Here is a 20,345-nt window from a genome sequence, read left to right as displayed (position 1 = left end):
TCATCCCCTTTTCACAAACACACAAAAAAACAACACTTACTCCTCGGAGGCTTTCGTGTGTTTAGTCTACAAAGAGAGGAAGAAATAAACAACATAAAACCAACAACTTTGGACATCCCATTTCTTAGACGTCCTTTACAAATAGTTCCGCACACCCAGGCAGTGCCCATCAGCCCTCTCTCACCTCCTCCTCCTCTCATCTTACTTCCTACAAACTCCAAATCCTTCTTCACTCTGTTAGGCAGTGCAGTTAAGTTCTCTCAAGCCCCTTCTCCCAAACTCAGCTCCAGGAACCCCTTTCAAAGCCCAAGGCCCTTTGCCGACATACCCAATGGAGCTGAAATTTCCCAGGTTCCAGAGAGTGTTCTTCACTATTTTAGCTGACCTGCTTGTGGTTGTTTTCCCCACATTGGGTGCAGGACTGGTACACAGAGAGTCCTCAGTAAGTCATAATGAAAGCAGAAATGTATCAAGCACCTACTATGTGCGGCTTGCTAGGGTAAGGACATCATATGCATCGTGCCGTTCAGTCTTCACAGAAACCCTGTAAGATGGGGGCTATTATTACTTCTTTTTACAGATGAGCAAACTGAGACTTCATATGGTTTTAGGTCCCGTGGTCATACTCAGTGACAGTCAGATTCCAAAGCGCTCTACCAACATTGCTTAAGTGAATGAAAGGGAAGGTAAGAAACTCTGGAGAGAGGCTATACTTGACAGGTTGGTTTTGGAAACTCTGGTATATAAGGTGATGGTTGTTTCCATGATCATGGAGGAGATCACTTGGAGGGAGAGAGCTGGCCAATCCCACAGACTCTGGTGCTTAAGGGAGCTGCAGAGAAGAAAAAGCAATAGAAGAAGGGCTGGATGGTGGACAGCTGGACAGGGAAGACTTCAAGAATGGAATGGCCAAGGCAGACCCAGGTGCCAATAGCTTCATGACCGGAGGACTGAAGAGGGGTTAAGCCTCACCCGTGACCTCCAGCAGGGGCAGAAGCAGGGAGATGAGAGGAAGATGAGGAAGTTTAGAAGTGCTAGTGAAGCCAGAGGGAGGAGGCGGAGTGGGTATTCACAGGATGGCTGATCCAGGAAGGGTATGTTTTAATACGGAAGAGGCCTGATTGATTGTATGTGGAGAGGGACGAGGTGGGTGGGGAGGGGCAGAGCCTGCTCCAAGGTCTGCAGAACCTGAGGCACCCTGAGCCTGGGCCCTGGCGTAGAGCACCCAGGCCGGGGCTCGCAGGCAGAAGTGGCCGAAGAAATGGCTCAGGGGATGGGACGCCGACTGTGGGTCGGGGGAAGGGGCTGGGTCCTGGAGATCAGGCTAGACAGGGACCTGGGAAGGCCCTCTTCCTCCTCAGAGAGAAACGGAGGCTTGGTCCCCGTCCCGCACCCTGGCGGCTCTTTGGATTACCCGGCCGATGCCTCGGGGAAGCCCGAGGCGAGGATGGAGGGTGGGCGCTGGCGGCTAGACGGAGCGGGGCGGAGCTGGGCCGACGGCGCCGGCCTCCCTCCCCGGGTCCTCTCAGGTGACAGACCCCCGCGGGTCCCCCGCCCCGCCCCGCCGCATATTCAGGAGGCCGGACCCGCCCCGTCCGAGAGCAGCTAGCGCGGCCGCGCCGGAGCCTCAGCGGTCGGTGCGTGCGTGGAGCCGGCACCCATCCTCCTCGAGTCCGCCGCCCGCCATGGCCCCTGCGGCCGCCCGCCGCAGCCTCCTTGTTCTCCTGCAGGTGCTCGGGCTCGCCGTGGCGCAGATCGTAAGTCCCGCGCCGGGGTCCGGAGTGCGGGGTCTGGGTCCGGGGTTCAAGATCCCGCGGTGTAGTCAAGGGCTCCCTCTGCCTGACCTCCACCCTCTGCTGACACTCCCTAGCGCGAGGGGCAGCTTCAGACAGTCCCGCGGCGCACGTCCCCTTAGGAGGGGCACAAACGGGGGGCGTCTCGGCACAGTGAAAGGAGGTGGATGAGCCGGGGAGCCAGAGGGACCCTGTCCCGAGATGCTCGGCCCTGCCTGGGACGGGCAGCGTGCGGCGAGAGCTGGCGCCGGGTCCTGGCAGCCCGGAGAGCCCAGGTGGCGGGGGACACAATGGTGCCCATTCACGGGACTCCGGATTCTCCGCCCCCGCCGCCTCCCAGGGGGCGCCGGCTCCAGCCAGACGCCGCTCTCGCTGGCTGCTGCCTCTCTGCCGGGCTCGCGCGCTCGCGTCTCACTTTCGAGGGCTGGCTGGGGGGAGGGGGGCCTAACGGGACGCGGGCGCGGAGGGGCAGGCCCGGGCGCCAGCTTGGCACTTCTCGGCCTGGGGAGGGCGCGGGCACCTGGCAGGCGGGGGGCCCCCACCCGAGTCGGGGGTGGCCCCGTAAGAGAGCCACCTCAGGGAGGATGGAGGAGCGGTGCTGCGAGAGGGGTGCTCTGAGTTAGGAGGAGAGAACAGGCTTCCCTTCCCTGGGTTCCCTCACGCCCCGTCTCTCTGCGCCTCCCCAGCTGTCCCGTCGGACTTTATCCGCACCGGGGGGAGAGGAAGGGGTACCTACTCACCTTCAGTATCTGTTTTCACCTAAAAATAATGCGAGCAGCCGTCCATTGAGGACCAAGCATCTCTAGGCACCATCTTCCTTACCATCGGTTATTTATTTGAGCCATCAGCATCTCCATCTGTTCCCACCCACGACAGCGCAAGGGCAACATGGTACAGTGGAAGGAGGTGGGCAGACCTAGGACGGAATTCTGGCTCCACCGCTTACTTCCGGTGATCACGGACCCCTTCATCTTTCTGAGCCTGTTTCCTCAACTGCAAACTGGGGCTTGTTCGTTTCGGCCTCACAGTTCTAAGCATTCAAGAAGATAATATATGTAATGGTACACAGTATCTGGTACACAGTGGGTTCTCAATAAACGGGGAGCTCGCGGCTCCCTGAGGAGCTCCCTTTCCTTAGGGAGGGGCGCACTCCTGGATGCCCAGTTCCCTGCACTATCTGAGGGCTGCACCCCTGTATGTGTTTTCAGAGAGGTCCACCAGGAGAGCGGGGGCCCCCGGGGCCCCCGGGGCCACCGGGGCCACCGGGAGTGCCTGGATCCGACGGAATCGACGTGAGTCTCTAACCTGGGAAGGGAGGGAGAGAGGCGGCGGACAAAGAGGAACTTTGTGAGCCCTGGGAGCGGGGCGGTGAGGTTGACGCCTGGAGATGCAGTGCCCCCTGTTGCCAGTAGGCGGCGCCAGCCTGCACCACAAGGAGACCGTTTGTTCTACAAAAACCTCAAACCAGTCCCGAGAGGCAGAGCCCCTTATAGCCGCCGGCGGACAAGGAGCTGCTGTTCGGTCTGCCCGCCACAGCTCACAGCGATTCCTTATCCCTCGCCCCCTCCTCCCTTCTTTTCTCGGGTGGGAGACGCCCTCCCTCCTCTCCCTGCCCCCTGGCACGTCTGGATGCTTCTTCAGGGTAGCTTGGGAGCCTTGGCCAGACCGCTGACCAGCTAGGGCCAGACTCTGGTCTCTTCCCTTTGCATTTTTCTCCCCGATTTTAGCTGGTCTCATTCCCTGCTCTCCCTACCACAGTGAGGGTTAAATAGCTCATTCTGGATGCTCCCCCAGGAGGTCAGCCCCATGTTTACCCATCTCAACAGCCTTCTATTCAACCTGGTGCCCCACCCTCCAAACACAGGGTGAAGGGTCCCTGCCAGGCTCTCTGGCCGCCGCAGGCTCTGAAACGCCTGGAAGCCTCTCTGGGGCTGGATGTGATTCCACAGCCCATATCTGTCCTCCACCAAGGATCCTTTGTCATAGGGGAAGGAGGTCCTTCTTGCCCGGGTGACAGATTGAATCTGTCCCCTTGGTCCTTGCCCCTGCCCCATCTCGTTTTCCTGATCCTAACCCAGAAGGCCACCACTGCCCTCTTCACTTACCTCCCCTTCACGTTTTCCTAAAAACCCCACGTTTCTCCCCACACTTGCTCAAATCCAAGAGGCACCTGCTCTCCGAGGTAACTTGGAGCCAACAGCCCTGTTCGCAGGTCTCCTAACTGGCCCCTTACCAACACTGGCATGACTAGAACCCACTCGCTTGCTGTTATCACCCTCTCCAGACTGCCTGGGATTGGTGTCAATCCACCTATGGTTTTCTTGAGGGAAAGGGAGCTATTTTCCTAAAAAGCACAAGGCTTGAGAGGACCCAGGACAGAAGAGAGGAGAGTGAGGAGAGGAGCACGTGGGATGGGCCAGCCAGGGCTTGTGTGCCCATCTGGGGGAGCACGAGCTGTAGTGTGCTGTCTCAACAACTTGTATCTTGCAGGGTGACAAGGGGCCCCCTGGGAAAGCTGGCCCTCCGGTGAGTACTTTTTCCTCCTTGACCTCTGACCCTTCCAGGTCTTGCCCTCCTGTGTCTAATGTTTGCTCCACTTCTGTTTTCAAGGGACCTAAGGGAGAGCCTGGCAAAGCGGGGCCAGATGGGCCAGCCGGCAAGCCCGGGATTGATGTGAGTACCTACCTGAGCGTCAGGTAGAGCAGGTTAGGGTTCCACCCACTGACTTCCAGAACCCAATTCTGGCATCTTCCCTGACCTGCTATTCAGAGCAAGATGGAGACTCTACAGCTGTGAGCCCCCCTCACCTTCATATGAGATTGTGACCTCACACCCACCTCAGAAGCATTGAATCACAAGCAAATGGGGGTCCAGAGAGGGGTTCTGCTCATCGGCAGCAGCCAGAATTTAGTCTCACATTTCTGGCCCCCAAGTATCAAACTGAATACTCTGGGCAGAGCTGTCCTTATGCTCCCTCTCCCTTCCTCTCCTTTTCCCTTCCCCACTCCACCCGTCACAGCCCCAGGCACCACTCAGGAGAGGAACGGTATTTGGCTGATAGCACAGAGTTCCCGGGGACCCCAAGGTCACAGGCTCCTGGACACAGCCAGGGGCAATGGGAAGTCTTCTTGTTGGGGCATACATTTGAGTCAGTCACTGAAAGATGGGAGGAAGAGGAGGCCCCCATGAGTTGCCTTTGCCCTGCTGGTGCAAGAGGTGCCCATTAGGGCTGTGACCAGCCACCAGGGCCGTTCCAACTCGTCCACACCCTGCAACGATTACAAAATATATTGCCTTCCACATCGGTTTTCATAGCCACCCAGAGAAGCAAGCTTTAAAGGACCCTTTGTGGGGAGGGCTTTAAAGGACCCTTTGTGGGGAGGGGGACTTGTAAAAGGAGCCATGAACCAAGCATGATTATTAATCCATTTTGCAGATGAGAAAACTAAGGCTCAGAAAAAGTTGCCAAGGGCACACATCAAGAAAATGGCTAATCCAGACCTATGTCTATCTAGGTTTTCTAGACTCCTAGACTGGAGGCATGAGGTCTGGGCTGACAAATCTTTGGACGTTGGTTTCTCATCTTTCAAAAGACAATAATCGTCAAGGACTATGGTGGGAACTGGGGGAAGGGAAAGTGAGGTGTAGTCACCCTTAGGCCTTCATGGAGTGTGGTGAAAGGCAGCCTGGGCCCACCCAGGAGAGACCTCTGGACCCGCCCTGCCCCGCGGGTCAGGGAGCAGGTTCGCCCCTCACGGATGTACCTTCTCTTCGCCAGGGTCTAACTGGAGCCAAGGGGGAGCCTGGTCCCATGGGGATCCCTGGAGTCAAGGTAAGTAGCCTGCTGGGGGCCTCAGCACGGGCAATCTAGCGCCAGAGTTTGGGAGGGGCTTCGGCGGACAGGAGCAGGGACCCAGGAGACCCCAGCCTCTGAGCCTCTCCCATTGCTCTTGCAGGGCCAGCCTGGGCTCCCAGGTCCCCCCGGCCTGCCGGTGAGTATAACTGGCAAGGGCTTTAAAGGACCCTTTGTGGGGAGGGGGACTTGTAAAAGGAGCCATGAACCTAATCTTTTCTTCTGTTCCAGGGCCCTGGCTTCGCCGGACCTCCCGTAAGTCTGCAGGGATGGGGCAGAGTCCCTGGGACTCTCCGGGAAGGAGGGTACAGAGGGCTTCCAGGGGACCGACCAGCATGGGGAGGGGCCAGCGTTCTGTGATGGTGTTGGAAATGGGCAGACTTGTCAGAGAACTCTGGGCGTATCCACTGGCTCTGAGATTCTCTGGCCCTTAAAGCCCTAATCTGTCAGTTTCTCTGGTGTTGGTTGCAAAGTGAAAGTGGGGAAGAGGGCTCTGGGTCCCTCTGTGTCAGGACTGGGCTGACCCTCTGAGGCATCCCAGCCACTGATGTCTCTGTCCCTAGGGACCAGCCGGACCTGTTGGCCTCCCTGGTGAGATGGGACTCACGGGCCCCAAGGTGAGCCCCAGCTAGCCCTCTGCTCACCCTGCCTCCTGCCCTCTGCCTTCAAGCTAGCAAGCTGAGTATCTCCCCAGGATTTCCTGAGTCTGCCTCTGGCCACCAGGGAGCTCCTGCAGTTCTGGGGCAGAAACCCCTCCTGCTGAGCCCACCCTGTGGTAGGTCTTCCAGGGAGGCCAAGGGCTGGGGCCATCCCCCCGAAGATCAGGCCTTGATCTCCCCAAGAGCCCAGATCTCAGGAGGTGACCTGGAGGGCAGGGTGGACAGTGCAGTAGCAGGAACTGGAGGAGGGGGCAGGGGTGACCTAGGCAGGACTGGACAAGGGTATGATTTGGGCCCTTCTTGCTTCCAGGGGGATCCTGGACCAGAGGGACCAGCAGGGCCCCCAGGGCCCCCTGGGAAACCGGTAAGGGTCCTCAGACCTCCCACATGGCAGTGTGTGGCTGGGGAAGGACAAGAGTCCTTGGCGCAAGCCTGGGGTGGGGACAGTTTGCTTCAGGGTCCGTCTCCATACATCTTTTCTCAGGGCCGCCCAGGAACCATTCAGGGTCTGGAAGGCAGCGCGGACTTCCTGGTGAGAGGCCGCGGGGGTTGGGGGGGGGGCCTGGGGCGGGGCTAATCCGGGGAAGGGGCGGGTCATCTTGAGAGGGGCGGGCAAGGAGATAGGTTCCTTCAGGAGGTAGGGTCAGAGGGAGATGGGGAGGGGCTGCAGCTGAGAGGTGCAGCCAGGTGCGGTGGGAGGGGGGATCGGAGCTGGCAAGATGGGGAAGCACGGCCCAGTTGGCCTGGGGCTGGCCAGTGACCACAGAACCCTGCGGGATTTCCTTTACAGTGTCCAACCAACTGTCCAGCGGGCGTGAAAGGGCCCCCGGGGCTGCAGGGAGTGAAGGTGAGCTCCTGGCCCAAGTCTTGGGGGCCGGGGGGGGGGGTGGGGGGACGTGTGTGTGGGGGAGGGACCTACTCTGAGCTCTCTCCTTCCCTTCAGGGGCATCCTGGCAAGCGCGGGCATCTGGGAGATACCGGCCGCCAGGGGAAGCCGGTGAGTGTGAGGGCTGAGGGCCCCGGGAGGGTGTGTGTGGAGAGGGGCCTACAGGAGCCTGCCCCCCATCCTTCTCCCTTCCCCTTCCCCTGTGGGTCTCTGGGGATAAAGCCTTGAGCTGCGAGGCAAGAGGCCTAGATTCTAGGTCAATGTGTCCCTGGGCAAGTCCGTTCTCCTTGCTGTGCTTCCATTTCCCCATCCGTCCGTCACATGGGACCGTATGGTTTCTAGGAGGGCTTCCTGTCTGCTTTTGCTGGGAAGAGGATGGTGTCTTTGGTTGTCTGTATGTTTGTCTCTCGATCTGCCTGCCTATCTGACTGCTCTTTCCTGCCCCTTAGGGTCCCAAGGGAGATGTGGGTGCCTCTGGAGAGCAAGGCATCCCTGGACCACCGGTAAGGAACACTTTCCAAGGGCCCTCCTCACCTCTCCTGGGAGACCTTAGTGGAGTCATTCTCGTGCTCTGGGCTCTAACTTGTGAAAGAGACATCTGTGTCCAGCTGGTGTGTCTCTGGGTGGGGGGGGAGGGAGGCTGAGGCTGACTGTGAGAGGCTGGGGGACAGGAACAAAGGCTGTCAGCCCGAAGACTCACCTGAGGCCCAGGTTCTTCCACTGTCCCTTTTGAGTGACCCTGGCGAGTCTCTCCCATCTCCGAGCATCAGTGACCATCTGTGATAGGGACTCCGTGCCTGCCTCAGAGAGGCACTGAGAAAATTGGGTGGGGGTCAGGGAAGGCGTCACGAAGTGGGCCTTCTAGTTGCCATCGCTGTCATTCTTCTGTCTTGACAGGGTCCCCAGGGCGTCAGGGGCTACCCGGGCATGGCGGGACCCAAAGGAGAGACGGTGAGTGGGCCTGGGGTGTCCTGCAAGAGCTGCTGGAACCAGCCCCCTGGCCTCTGGGGTCCAGCCAGGACTGACCCGCGACTTCTGCTCTCCCCAGGGTCCTCAAGGGTACAAAGGCATGGTGGGCTCCATCGGCGCCGCCGGGTCACCAGTGAGTCTTCTCCTGCTTCCGCCCACACCCACCTCCTCCAGACACAGCTCCTAGGGCTGCGGAGGGCTGCGGCTCCCCCTGAGCCCACATAACTTGCATTTCTGTTTGTCCTTCTTGCCAGGGTGAGGAAGGTCCTCAGGGGCCACCAGGCCGAGCTGGGGAGAAGGGTGACGTGGTGAGTCCTCAGGCACCCCTGTCCAGTCACGGCCCCTGGGGAGAACTGGGTGGACTCAGCTCCACCCAAGGCTCACGTGTGTGCACAAACGTGTGTGTGTGTGTGCATACGTTATTCTGCGTGTCTGTGCGTGTGGGTGACCGATGTGAGGGAGGAACGTCTGTGCCCAGAGCCCAGCCAGCCCCAGAAGCCCCCTCCTCCAAGCCCAGCCTGTTGCTGACCAAATTCAGACTTTGGGAGAACCGTGTAATGCAGTCCCATGGTCACTGGGGCCAGACAATGAAATTCCAGGGAATCAGTCATGGGGCTAATGGGATTTGGTCCAGATCCCAGTTCTCTTAACTCTCTCTCTCTTTTTTTAAAGTAAAAGACTATCTCTTTTGAGCAGTTCTGAGTTTACAGAAAAATTGAGCAGAAAGTAAAGTTAGGGTTGTTTTTCTTTTTGTTAGTTTTTTTATTGTGCAAGTTTTTTAACAAAGGCAAAAGTAGGGAGAATACTATAGTGATCCCTTATGTACCTACCTCCCCAAATTAACCTTTCACCGCTCTCACTTCATCCATCCTCTTCTTCCTTTCTCTCCTTCACTTCATTGCTTTGCTCTGATATTTTCAAGCAAATTCTTAACATTACGTCATGTTACTCACTTCTGAATGTATCTCTTACAAATAAGGCTCTTTCCTCACAGAACCACGATATCATTATCCCTCCAACAAAATTATCAATTCTTCCTGAACATCAGCTAATCATGAGCTTGTAGTCAATTTTTCCCAGTGATCTCAAAAATGTCTTTTCAGGGTTCTTGTTCAAAGCAAGACCCAAACCAAGTCCACACATTGTCTTTACTTGTTGTGTTTCTTCACATCAGTGTCACTCAGGGCCTTGGTGGGTCTCAGGAGTGCTGGCTCCTCCCCTGTCCTGCTCCAGCCCAGCCTGCTTGGTGCTGACCTCTACTCCCTCCCACTAGGTCCAGGGCAAACTCATACAACTAGGCCCCTCTCCTCCAGCCCCTGCACAGCATGGCCTGTGCCACAGGGACCCTGGGACCCGGAGGCCACTGTTCTTAGCTGTTCCCTTCTCTGAACAGCCAGACAGAAGTTCAGCCTCCTGAAGCTGATCTGATCTCTGTCTACTTTGCAGGGCAGCCAAGGTATCCGAGGACTCCAGGGAATAACAGGCCCGAAGGGAGCAACCGTAAGTGGACAGAGGGCGGGGTCCAGGTAGCTCTCCAAGCCCCCAGAGGAGGAGGAGCCTGGGATTCTAGACTGAACTCTGTTGCCGGTGGGCTGTCACCTCGGGAAATGCCCTCTTTCTGCGCCTTAGTTTTTTCACCTGTAAATAGGGTGGTGATGTAGGAGAGGTCCTGGGACACTCATCACCCACACAAGGGAAGGACTGTGGTCCATTCCACGAAATCCCTTCCCACTTCCACTCTCCCACCCCCAATTGGCTAGTGGGGCTTCCCAAGGTGACCTGACCCACACAGGGACACGGGTAGGTGGCCTGACCCTAGGCATCTCCCCATTGTGAGTGTCCCTTCAACTTTCCTCCTGAGCAGGGCCCACCAGGCATTGACGGCAAGGACGGGACCCCAGGCACACCTGGCACGAAGGTAGGAGGGGGGATGGCTGGTGGGATTGGGGCAAGGGTCAGGGCCCTTTCCAGCTGAGGCTCTGAGTCCCATCACACTGAGCCTGGAGGCCTAGGAGCCTGGAATCCTCACACATGTCACGGACACATTCCTGGTTGCCTCGGGGCCTCAGTTTCCCTGCCTGCACTCGGGTGGGAGACTCATCTGTGTCTCTGGTTCTGTCTCTTGCAGGGCAGTGCAGGACAGGTGGGGCGGCCAGGAAACCCGGGCCACCAGGGCCTAGTGGTGAGTATGGGGCGGAGCCACGGGGGCTGCCACACAGCAAGTTGCTTATCCTCCTCCAGGAGGCCAGGCACTCTGTGGCCCACCTCCCCAAGGTGGCGTGAGTGACTGATGAGATGGAAGTCACACAGCCAGGGCTGTGCTCTAGTCCTTGTCCCCACCCAGCTCAGGCCTCCTCACCAAGTCTGGCCTGGCTTAGGCTTCGTCATTTGGACAGTTTCTCTGGCCTTCTCTTTGACCATTCCAACCGTCCATGTTGGCTAAGTGGAATCTGACCATTTCCCCGCTAAACACCTTCCGTGCTCCCCCTCCCCTGCTGCCTCCAGGAAAGTCACTCTGTCCAGTCACTCAGTAGAGTTACTGAGGTACAGTAAGTGGCAGGGAAAGTTACGAACAGGACAGCTACACTCCTCGTCGTCACAGCTCATCTTAGCATCTCAGGACCACCATAATCTGACCCCAGCCTATCCCTCTGCCTCGTCAGCCACTGCCCCTCTTCATCCTCTCCCTTCTCAACATGGCCTTGGCTTTTCTGCCTCCACACATTCAAGCCTTTACTGGTCCCTCTGCTTGGAATGCCCTTCCCATCTCTCTGTGCCTTCTCACCGTCAGGCCCACCTCCAGCCCACACCTTCTGGGAACCCCTGTCCCTCCCTGCCAGGGGTACTGAGGCCAAGGCCTGCTAACATGTCCACGTGCAGACTGCACGTGCGTTCCTGTGTGCACTCACATGTGGCCCTCTGCTCCCTATGGACCACAGGCACTTGTAGGCAGGCCCTTCTGTACCCACCTCCTCTCTCACCAGGGATTCGCGACAAGGCACAGTCAAGTTCACGGCTGGGCCTTCTGCTGTTCAGCTCCCATAAGGCAGGGGAGGAATCCGGGAGGCAAAGCAGTAGGTGCACAGGGCTCCCCCTGCCAGGGGAGAAACTGACATCAGCTTCCTTCTACAGGGTGTGCCCGGCCAGCCTGGGACAAAAGGAGGCCCTGGAGACAAGGTAAGAGGGCAGAGTCGGCTTCATCTGAGCAAGCGAGCCTGGGGGCAGGGACCAGGGACGCGGCTTAAAGACTGCAAGGCCCCGTCCTCAGCCCAAGCTCAGAGACTTGGCCCGGACATGAGTCTCTTGGGCCTAACCACCTCCCTCCTGTCACCTCCCTCCCACCCTCATCCTGGCTAGAGGAGACAGGATGGCATGGCTGCATATCTAGATGAGAAACAGGAAGATCAACGGAGTCCAGAGGACCTCACCAAGAACCCTCTCCTCTCCCCAGCTCATTTGGTTCCAGAGTCTTTTTAAGGTTCCCTGGGCTTCTCCAAGGCCAAGGGCCTGACTGGGCTACACAGACTGACCTCAGAGCTCTGTTTTCCTGCAGGGTGAGCCAGGCCGGCAAGGCTTCCCAGGAGTCTCTGGTTCCCCCGGGAAGGAGGTGAGTGTCCCCTCTTCTGACACAAGGCCTCTTGCTTTGCTCCCTTCCCCCGCTCCCCCAGGCCTGAGGACCCTGCACGCATTGTATGGGGCCTGAGTGAGACTGTGAGGTGGAGCCCTAGCCTAGGGGTGCCCTCGGTGCCAGTCGAGGCTCTGCCACTGACGCAGGGAAGCTCTCTTCTCTCTCTGGGCCCCGGTTTCCCTGTGTACGATGCAGAAAGGGTGGGAGCTGCTTCTGTCCTGGGGTAGGACCTCTCCAGGTGGCCCAGCTGACTGGGGCTGAGAATCCAGCAGGAAGTCATTCATTCATTCATTCCATAAACATTCACCAAATATCTGCAACCCGCTAGACGCTGAGATAGACAGTCTCCTACTCACATGGAGCTTACGGTTTCGTGGGAGAGACAGACATTAAATTAAATAAATGATCGCATGATGACTACAGCTGTATTGGGTCCTATGAAGGAAAAGTACAGGGACCAGAAGATGAGGAGGTGAAGGAAGTCTTCCTGATGAAGCAAATTAGCTGAGCCCCAAGGGTGGGTAGGGGCCGGCCAGGTGCGGAAAGGAGGGATCCTCCAGGCTATTGCTCACCTCTGATTTCTCTGTCCCCCAGGGAGAGCCAGGGCCTCGAGGAGAAATCGGTCCCCCGGGCATCATGGGGCAGAAGGTAAGCGCCTGGCACAGTGGCCCCTCCCTGGGGGCCTCTGCAGCAGCTGGCACTGCTGGACCCAGGATCTGGGTCCTCTCAAGGCTCCAGTGCCTGCCCATCCTGCCCAGCCTGCATGAGGCCTCCCAGTCAGGGCCTCAGTTTGCAGCTCTGAAGTGGAGCCCAGGACCTCCACGGCGGTGACAGCAGGAATGGAGGGCACCCTGACCACAGGGTCGGGGATCTGGCAGGGCGAGGCTGCCCCTGCTGAGAGCCCGGATGTGACCTTCACTTTCCATTTCAGGGTGACCACGGTGAGAGGGGGCCAGTGGGGCAGCCAGGCCCTCAAGGCCGACAAGTAAGTGCAGGGTGGCTGGGATGGGCATGGGGAGCACGTCTGGGCACCTCATCTGACTTATTCCTCTGGTTTCTTTTCTCCTCAGGGCCCCAAGGGGGAACAGGGTCCCCCCGGAATTCCAGGGCCCCAAGGCTTGCCAGGCATCAAGGGAGACAAGGTACCAAATGGGGCTGGAAAATACCAGGGAAAGACGCCTTAAGACTCTGCGGGAGGAGTCGGTGGAGGGCAGTGAGATCCTTGAGCACCGCAAATCTTCGTGGGAAAAGTTCTCCCTGCGGGTCCCAAGGGACCCCGGGGTAGGGGGGCGGGCGGTGAGAGGCAGAGCTGCAGAGGGGCGTGTGGCCAGGAGCCGGGGTTGGGGGGACCCTGTGGACCCAGCCTCCCCTGGATCCGAGCTCACCAAGCCCCGGACTCCCCGCTTTCTCTAGGGTTTCCCAGGGAAGACCGGGCCCCGCGGCGGAGTGGTGAGTGCCAGCATGTCCCCTTCCCCCGCCGTCTGGGCATCCCTCGTCGGGGCGGGGGACGCGGGTGTCACAGGCCAGCACAGCCGCCCCGCCCCTGCTCCCACGCCACGCGGGGCCACAGCGGTCTGACTCGGTCTCAATCTGCAGGGTGATCCGGGGGTGGCTGGCCTCCCAGGAGAGAAAGGCGAGAAGGTGAGCCGGCTGCGGGGGGCAGCGGGCGGGCCCTGGGACCCCACAGCCTCGTGACCGCGCTTCCTTGTGCTTGCAGGGCGAGTCTGGCGAGCCGGGGCCCAAGGGACAGGTGAGTTCTGCAGCCGCGACACCACCTTCCCCCTCTCCCGCCACCCCCCTTCCCTCGGCGCCGCTGGGGACCAGGACCGCGGCTCCCCAGGCTTCCCTCCCCTCCATCCCATCCTTCCCCGACCCCGAACCCCGCTGCCCCCAGCGCGTGCGTCCTCTGACCCTGGCTCTGCCCCGACCCCACTCGGCAGCAAGGAGTCCGCGGAGAAGCCGGCTATCCGGGCCCCAGCGGGGATGCAGGCGCCCCGGGGGTGCAGGGCTACCCCGGGCCCCCGGGCCCTCGAGGACTGGCTGGAAACCGAGGGTTGCCCGGACAGCCCGGGAGGCAGGGCGTGGCGGTAAGTTGGCCTCCAGGGCAGGAGGAGTCTCTTTGGAAGGACATCTCTTTGGGTTGCTGCTTATCGCCCCAAAGGCTGGGAATTCCCAGAGGAAGCTGGCTTCCCTGAGGCTGGTTCCAAACCTCAGGGTCAGAGAGGATGGGTGTGGGTGCAGGAGGGATTTCAGTCAGATGCTGAAAATACTTCTGGTGAGAAAATGGGAACAGGAGGGGGTCATCGCGCTGCAGCGGTCAGCCCTGGCAGCCAGGGGCTTCTTCCTGAACGACCTCCTCTGCTTTCAGGGCCGAGACGCCAGTGACCAGCACATTGAGGATGTGGTGCTGAAGATGCTGCAGGGTGAGGGGCGAGGGGGCAACAACTCCTCCTCACAAGCCAGGGCATCGTCATCCTTCAGGAGCCTCTTCAAGTGGCCTTGAGAGTCTGGAGTCAGGGGCGGCCATTCCAGCTCTGCCTCCAAGGGGCTGGGGACCTTACCTACATCCCTGCCCTCTCAGGACCTTTGACATCCGTACAATAGCCTGAGGAAGGTGGAGGTTAACCCCCAGGCTGTTCTGCGTGCACACGTAGGGACCAGGGGCCAGGGGCCAGGATGCTCTGCCTTCCCCAGTTTTACTGAGCTGACACCCAGCTTACAGACTTCTCTGTCTCCCTCCCTCTCTCCAGAGCAACTGGCAGAGATAGCTGTGAGTGCCAAGCGGGAGGCTCTGGGTGCGACTGGGATGATGGGTCTCCCAGGACCCCCTGGGCCTCCTGGGTACCCAGGCAAACAGGGACCCATTGGGCACCCTGGCCCTCGGGGCATTCCTGGCATCGTGGGAGCCGTGGGTCAGATTGGCAACACCGGGCCCAAGGGTGAGTGCTATTCTGTCTGTGGTGGCCAGGGGATGGGGGTTTGGCCAAGACCAGCCCCTGGGGGGGGGGGGTCCTCAGTTACTGAGTTGATTGCCCTGCCTCCTGTTTTATCTTTCATCATTCCCCTTCCCAGGATGAGGTATAGACACTTGTACCCATTTCTCCCACATGTGACTCCTGGGCTTGCTTTTTCAGTAGCAAATTGATAGAAATGAATGTACTGTTTTACAGATTGGGTTTTTGGGGGGTTTTTGCTTGTTTTAAATTTACTTAGTGGTACTCCATAAACCTCCTTCCACGTCTCTAAAAGTGGGGAGGCAGATTAACAAAATACTCAAGAAGGCAAGCTCGAGTCACAAGACAGGTGTGAGTCCGGACTCTGCCACTTTCTCACTGTGGCTCCGGAACAAGTTACCTGTTTATCTTGCTGGGCCTTAGGTTTATCATCTGTAAAATGGGGATTTTAATAGCAACAACCTCCTAGTTGTCATGAAGATTACATTTAGAGGTAACTTACATAGCGTTGGCATATAGTAAATGCCAACTATTGTGATTATTAGACACTGTCCTGTAAAGAACTCTACCAGCTGTATAGCCTTCCATCCTTTGGACTTGCCTTTATTTAATCAGGTCTGCAGTCATTTCCAACTTTCCCCTATTATAAACTAGCACAAAACAAATAACTGTTGTGTGTGAAATAGAAATTAAGTAGCAAGCCAAGTAGAAAAAAAGCATTTTCCTATTCTGAAAAACTTAAGGCTTGATTCTTTCTCTGCAGGAAAACGTGGAGAGAAGGGTGATAGGGGAGAAGTTGGACGAGGGCATCCCGGGATGCCTGGGCCCCCAGGGATCCCAGGTAAGATCTTGGCACTGCCCAGTGGCAGTTGTGTCTCTCAGCTCTGGGATTAATGATCCGGAGACAACTGGGTCTCTTCCATGGAGGCCTCATGCTCAGCCAACTCAGTCCCACACAGCCGATTTTTGATACTTTTGGAGCACCCAGGAGCCTCTGGGCGGGGTCTGGCTGAGAACTGGGCAGCTGGGATTCTGAGGAGTTCCTGGGTTGCACAAAAATCTGCTTCGTGGAGGGAAAGGAAGGGGCATGTGCTCCCCAGCGACACTGATTGGGAGTTGGGAGGAAAGGACAATCAGACACGACTCTCAGAACCTCTGTGTCTGGGGCAGAGTCCCTTCTCTCTGTGGTGTCCTTCGCTTCATTTTCCCCACCTGAAAAGTGAGACAGGAAATCTAAAGCTGAGACAGGAGGAGGCCTTGATGTCTTGACCTTCTCCCTCTCACAGGACTGCCTGGCCGGTCTGGCCAGGCGATCAATGGCAAAGATGGAGATCGAGGGGTCGCAGGGGCCCCAGGAGAGGCAGGCCGACCTGGCCTGCCAGGCCCCATGGGGCTGCCAGGATTCTGTGAGCCTGCGGCCTGCCTTGGAGCCTCAGCCTACACGTCTGCACGCCTCACAGAGCCTGGATCCATCAAGGGGCCATGAGCATCAGGCCAAGATGGAGCCCAGTGGGCATCCTGGGGGAAAAGGACTAGGTGCCCTCTGGGTGGACATGCATCCCATTCCTCTGCCCAGGAAACTAGCTTTCCCGGGACCTCTGTCTGGGACCCAGGAGTCCCGAGGAAAAGGAAATTCTAAAACATGGGGGAAGGGAAGGGAGGACATCAGAGTGAAAAGGTGAGGCTAACAGACAGGGCAAGTGGCACTGGAGAGTGCGAAGTCCAGAGGATGGGGTGGCTTTCCTTCCTGGAGCACCGCTCAGATGTCACCAAAACAAATGTCTCCTTAATTTACACCATCCTCCACTGGCCATCTTGTCCTTGGGGCAAGTGGACTGACACCTTTGCTGGTTCCTGATTCCATTTTCACCTCCTGGGCTTACTGGGTGACTGCCCAGAGGTGGCCATCCTTAAGCCAGTCCACTACTTCCTCCCTACCTTCCTCCCATCTGAGTATTTAAACACCCATCTCCCTTCCCTTTCTGGCATCACCTTCTCCCACCAAACCGCTAGATCCGCCCAGGCCTTTCTGTAAATAAAAGCCCCTGACTTGGGTACAAACCAGGATGCGAGCGTTGGGCTTAATTTCTTGTGGATTAGGGGTGGGGCCTCCACGACCTGAGCAGGATGGTCAAGGGCTCCAGAAGGGGAGGGGGGAGGGTGGGGTACCTGCCTCTGGGCACATCCTGAATTATGAGGACGGTACAGCGTATTTGAGGAACACCTGTGGGATGAACCTGCAGGTAGAGTTAGGATGGTGACCCTCTGTCTAACTTTGGGCAGATCCTTCCCAGCCTTTGTACAGCTGGGCAAGGACTTGGCCTTGCCTCATTTATTCAGTAGAGCGCACCCAATGTCTTGCCAGGGCCTGACACACAGGAGGTCCTCTGTGAGCTTTGGCACCCACCGTGTGCTGGCCCTGGGGCAGGAGCTGGCAGCCAAGACTGGAAGACCTGGCTCTTGCCTTCCAGGGGCTTCTAGGCCCATGAGAAAAACAGACCCGGACCTGGATGATGAGGGCAGAAGTGACATTCACTCATGCCACTTTCACTGAGGGAACATCTAGGGGAGACTGACTCAGATCTGATGTGTCGGCCAGAGGGCTCCCAGCCTCATAGCCGTGTAGGCCAGCAAGGCCACTCCAAGCAGCAGCAGCAGGAAAGGGCGTGGCAGGTACCTCTGACCCATGCAATGATGGGAGCTTTTGAAATTCAGGGAGTGACCAATCCCTTTGCGCCATTATTGATTGGGGCATTTATTCCCCCAAATGAAGCATTCTGCCAGCTTCCTCCTGGAGACACAGGACTCCGGCCTGAGGTCCCAGCATTTGTGAAGCTTGGTCTCTCTTACACCTCACCCTAAACTTGCCTGCAAGTCTCCACTTACGCTGGAGCAGGCTTCTCTTCCTCTGACCAGCAGATGCTGAGAACTGCCCTCAGTAGCCTCCCCTGCCCCAATACCCACACACACATATACCCCATGGGTGACCTCTCAGCCCCCTTACCTCAATCCAGGGACAGACAGGAAGGAGAAGGCAGGGTAGCCCTAAGGGCCACAGAGGTGGCTTGACCCTCAGAGCTTTGGCAAATCTGAAGTCACAGCATCCCAGGTCCCTCCGAAGGCCCCGCTGCTGCTGTGGCTGCCAGGGGAGCTGTTGGAATGCAGCATCTAGAGCTCAGTGGAGGGGAGAGGGTGAGGGCTACAGGAGGCAGCTGAACCCAGGCCCTGAGCAGCAGGCTCTCAGGCATCTCCTACCTGCTGGGGGAGGGCGCTCCTTCCCCAGGCCATGTCACTTTACTTGTCCCGGTGCCTGAAACTTTGGGCTTAGAGAGCCAGTCTATTCCGTGAGGTTTCCTCATGCACTGGCCCTGGCCTCTTTCCTTCTCCTTCTCTGTGACTTTCCCTGAGAGTAGTTCCACTGGAGGATTTGAATTACATGATTCACAGATCTTATGCAGAGTTACACCTCATTCCTTATGACTCAGGCATTTGAAGGAGCCAAAAGGGGGCTGATTCCTAGGAACTAGTGGCTGGTACCCTTTCTGATACTTCCTGGAGGGTGATTCACTCAGGAAAAACACACGTCCTTATTTTGACCTTACAATTCTCCCAGAAGCCTCTCTGACCTCAGGTCCACGCTTGGACCCTGGTACGTTCCATTCCAGCCACTCCAGCCCCTGTGCTGCTCCTCAAACATGCTGCGCCAACACACATGCTATTTATGCTCTCTACCTGGAATGTTCTTTTTCAAAATATCACGGTCAGCAACCTCACGTCAGGTCTCTACTCAAAAGTGACCTTCTCACCCCTACCCCAATATTGATACCCACCTTGGGTTTTACTATTTCTCCTTAGCACTTATCACTGTTCAACATACAAGCTCCATAACGGCAGAAACTTTGGTCTTGTTTGCCACTCCATTCCCCAGCACGTAAAACAGTGCCTGGTAAAACATAAGTGACTCTGGTTGATAAGACTATATAATTGAAATTTGCTAAGAGGGTAGAACTTAAATGTTTCACCAGAGATATATACATACATACCTCTGTACATAAGAAAAAAGTCATTTGAAAAGAGAAGAGAAAACAAAAGAAAGTTTCAAAAACAAAACCTCAAAACGGTGCCTGGCACATAGCAGGTGCTCAGTAAAATAGTTGTTAAGTGAATGAATAATATGTTCAGGGTGCTCAAAGAAGACCCCACCAATCGTCAAACCAGGAAGGAAGGGATTTGGTCTCAGCTTGTGTGTGGCTGAGGCATTTTCCAAGATGACCCAGAGCATCCGGGTTATTCCCTCCACCGCCAGGAATGGGTATCATATGATGGCACCAGGTGGGCTCAGAAGCTGACAAACCCTCGTCCAGGTAAGCACTGGCAAGAGCAGTGGAGCAGTGGTAGACAGGCTAATCCAGAAGATCCTGGTAGGGGCAGAAATTTCCCCAGGATAAATGGTAGGCTTGTATCTTACCTGTAGAGGAAGGCTTCCATTGGTGACAGGACCCATAGCCAGTTGTCCTGGTTAATGGGCCTCTGTCATGCTGTTCATGAGGTTACAACGAACTAAAGTCAAGTGGATGAGAAGAAATGTGTCCTTTGCCCCTTTGCACACCCTCTCTGATAAGCACCTCAAACTCAACTCATCCCAAACTGGTCACTCCCTGCCCCTAACCTGTTCCTTCAGGGTCCCCTATCTCAGTAACTAATCTACCATCTACCCAGTACCCAGGCCTGAAACTTGCATCACCTTTAACTCCTGCCTTCACCCCTTCTTGCTAATTCATCTCCAACCCTGTCAACCACCTTTTCACTCATTTGTTTAGCAAATATTCATTCATTCTGTGAGCACTGTTGTCTCAAGTAGAATGTTGTGGGATGCATGTGGGATCTAGTTCCCTGACCAGGGATCAAACCTGGGCCTCCTGCCCTTGGGAGTGCAGAATCTTATCTGCTGTGTCACCAGGGAAGTCCCTTGTGGAAGTATTGCAAGAGCCTCCCAACTAGTCCCCTGCTTGTCCCTTGCTCCTCAACATAGCAGCCAGTGCTCCTGCTAAAACGTAGACCATGTCACTCCTTGGCCCAAAACCCTCCAATGACGTCCACTGTAGTCTAATAAAAGCCTAAGTTCCTCCAGTGGCCTACAAGACCCTGTAAATCTGCTGCATCCCTACCCATCAGACTTTATCTCCCACCATTTCTTCCTAGAACACCCCACCCCAGCCTCTCTGGCCTTCTGGTGTTCCTCAAACAGCAGGCCTGCTCCCACATCAAGGCCTTTACACTTGCTGCTCGCTCTTCCCGGAATGCTCTTTCCCCAAACACCTGCAGAGATCACCCACTCACTTTCTCCAGGTCTTTGTTCAAACATTATCTTCAGTGACACCTTTTATCAACTCCCCTCCTCCCCCCAACCCACAAACACCTCAGGTCCTCCTTTTTCTCTAAGACATGTGTCACCATTTGATACCTGTTTTGTGTATTCTGACCGTCTATTTCCCACATTAGAATGTAAACTCCACGAGGCGGGGATTTTCTATCGTTTACTTACTAACGTGTTCCCTAGCACCTGGAGCAGAGCTTGGTACAGCGCGTGGGCACGGTATTTG

At 57.0% G+C, this 20,345-nt stretch overlaps 1 protein-coding gene across 1 annotated transcript; it reads left to right on the top strand.

The window, feature by feature from the left end:
- The first annotated feature begins 1,685 nt into the window (after positions 1 to 1,685).
- COL9A2 (collagen type IX alpha 2 chain) lies at positions 1,686 to 16,228 on the top strand. The gene is made up of 32 exons (XM_065879873.1): positions 1,686 to 1,757; positions 3,002 to 3,085; positions 4,284 to 4,319; positions 4,404 to 4,466; positions 5,572 to 5,625; positions 5,750 to 5,785; positions 5,878 to 5,901; positions 6,210 to 6,263; positions 6,616 to 6,669; positions 6,790 to 6,837; positions 7,096 to 7,152; positions 7,249 to 7,302; positions 7,641 to 7,694; positions 8,089 to 8,142; positions 8,240 to 8,293; positions 8,415 to 8,468; positions 9,607 to 9,660; positions 10,025 to 10,078; positions 10,289 to 10,342; positions 11,293 to 11,337; positions 11,714 to 11,767; positions 12,383 to 12,436; positions 12,720 to 12,773; positions 12,859 to 12,930; positions 13,202 to 13,237; positions 13,385 to 13,429; positions 13,506 to 13,538; positions 13,729 to 13,875; positions 14,157 to 14,211; positions 14,539 to 14,727; positions 15,506 to 15,583; positions 16,029 to 16,228. The coding sequence occupies exons 1-32, from the start codon at positions 1,686 to 1,688 to the stop codon at positions 16,226 to 16,228; spliced, it is 2,076 nt and encodes a 691-aa protein (XP_065735945.1).
- The last annotated feature ends 4,117 nt before the right edge of the window (positions 16,229 to 20,345 follow it).

The sequence above is a fragment of the Phocoena phocoena genome, chromosome 1 (genome assembly GCF_963924675.1).
Source record: "Phocoena phocoena chromosome 1, mPhoPho1.1, whole genome shotgun sequence".
NCBI classification, from domain to species: Eukaryota; Metazoa; Chordata; class Mammalia; order Artiodactyla; family Phocoenidae; genus Phocoena; species Phocoena phocoena.
The sequence above is the reverse complement of the archived record's forward strand: the minus strand, read 5'-3'. Positions and strand labels throughout refer to the sequence as shown.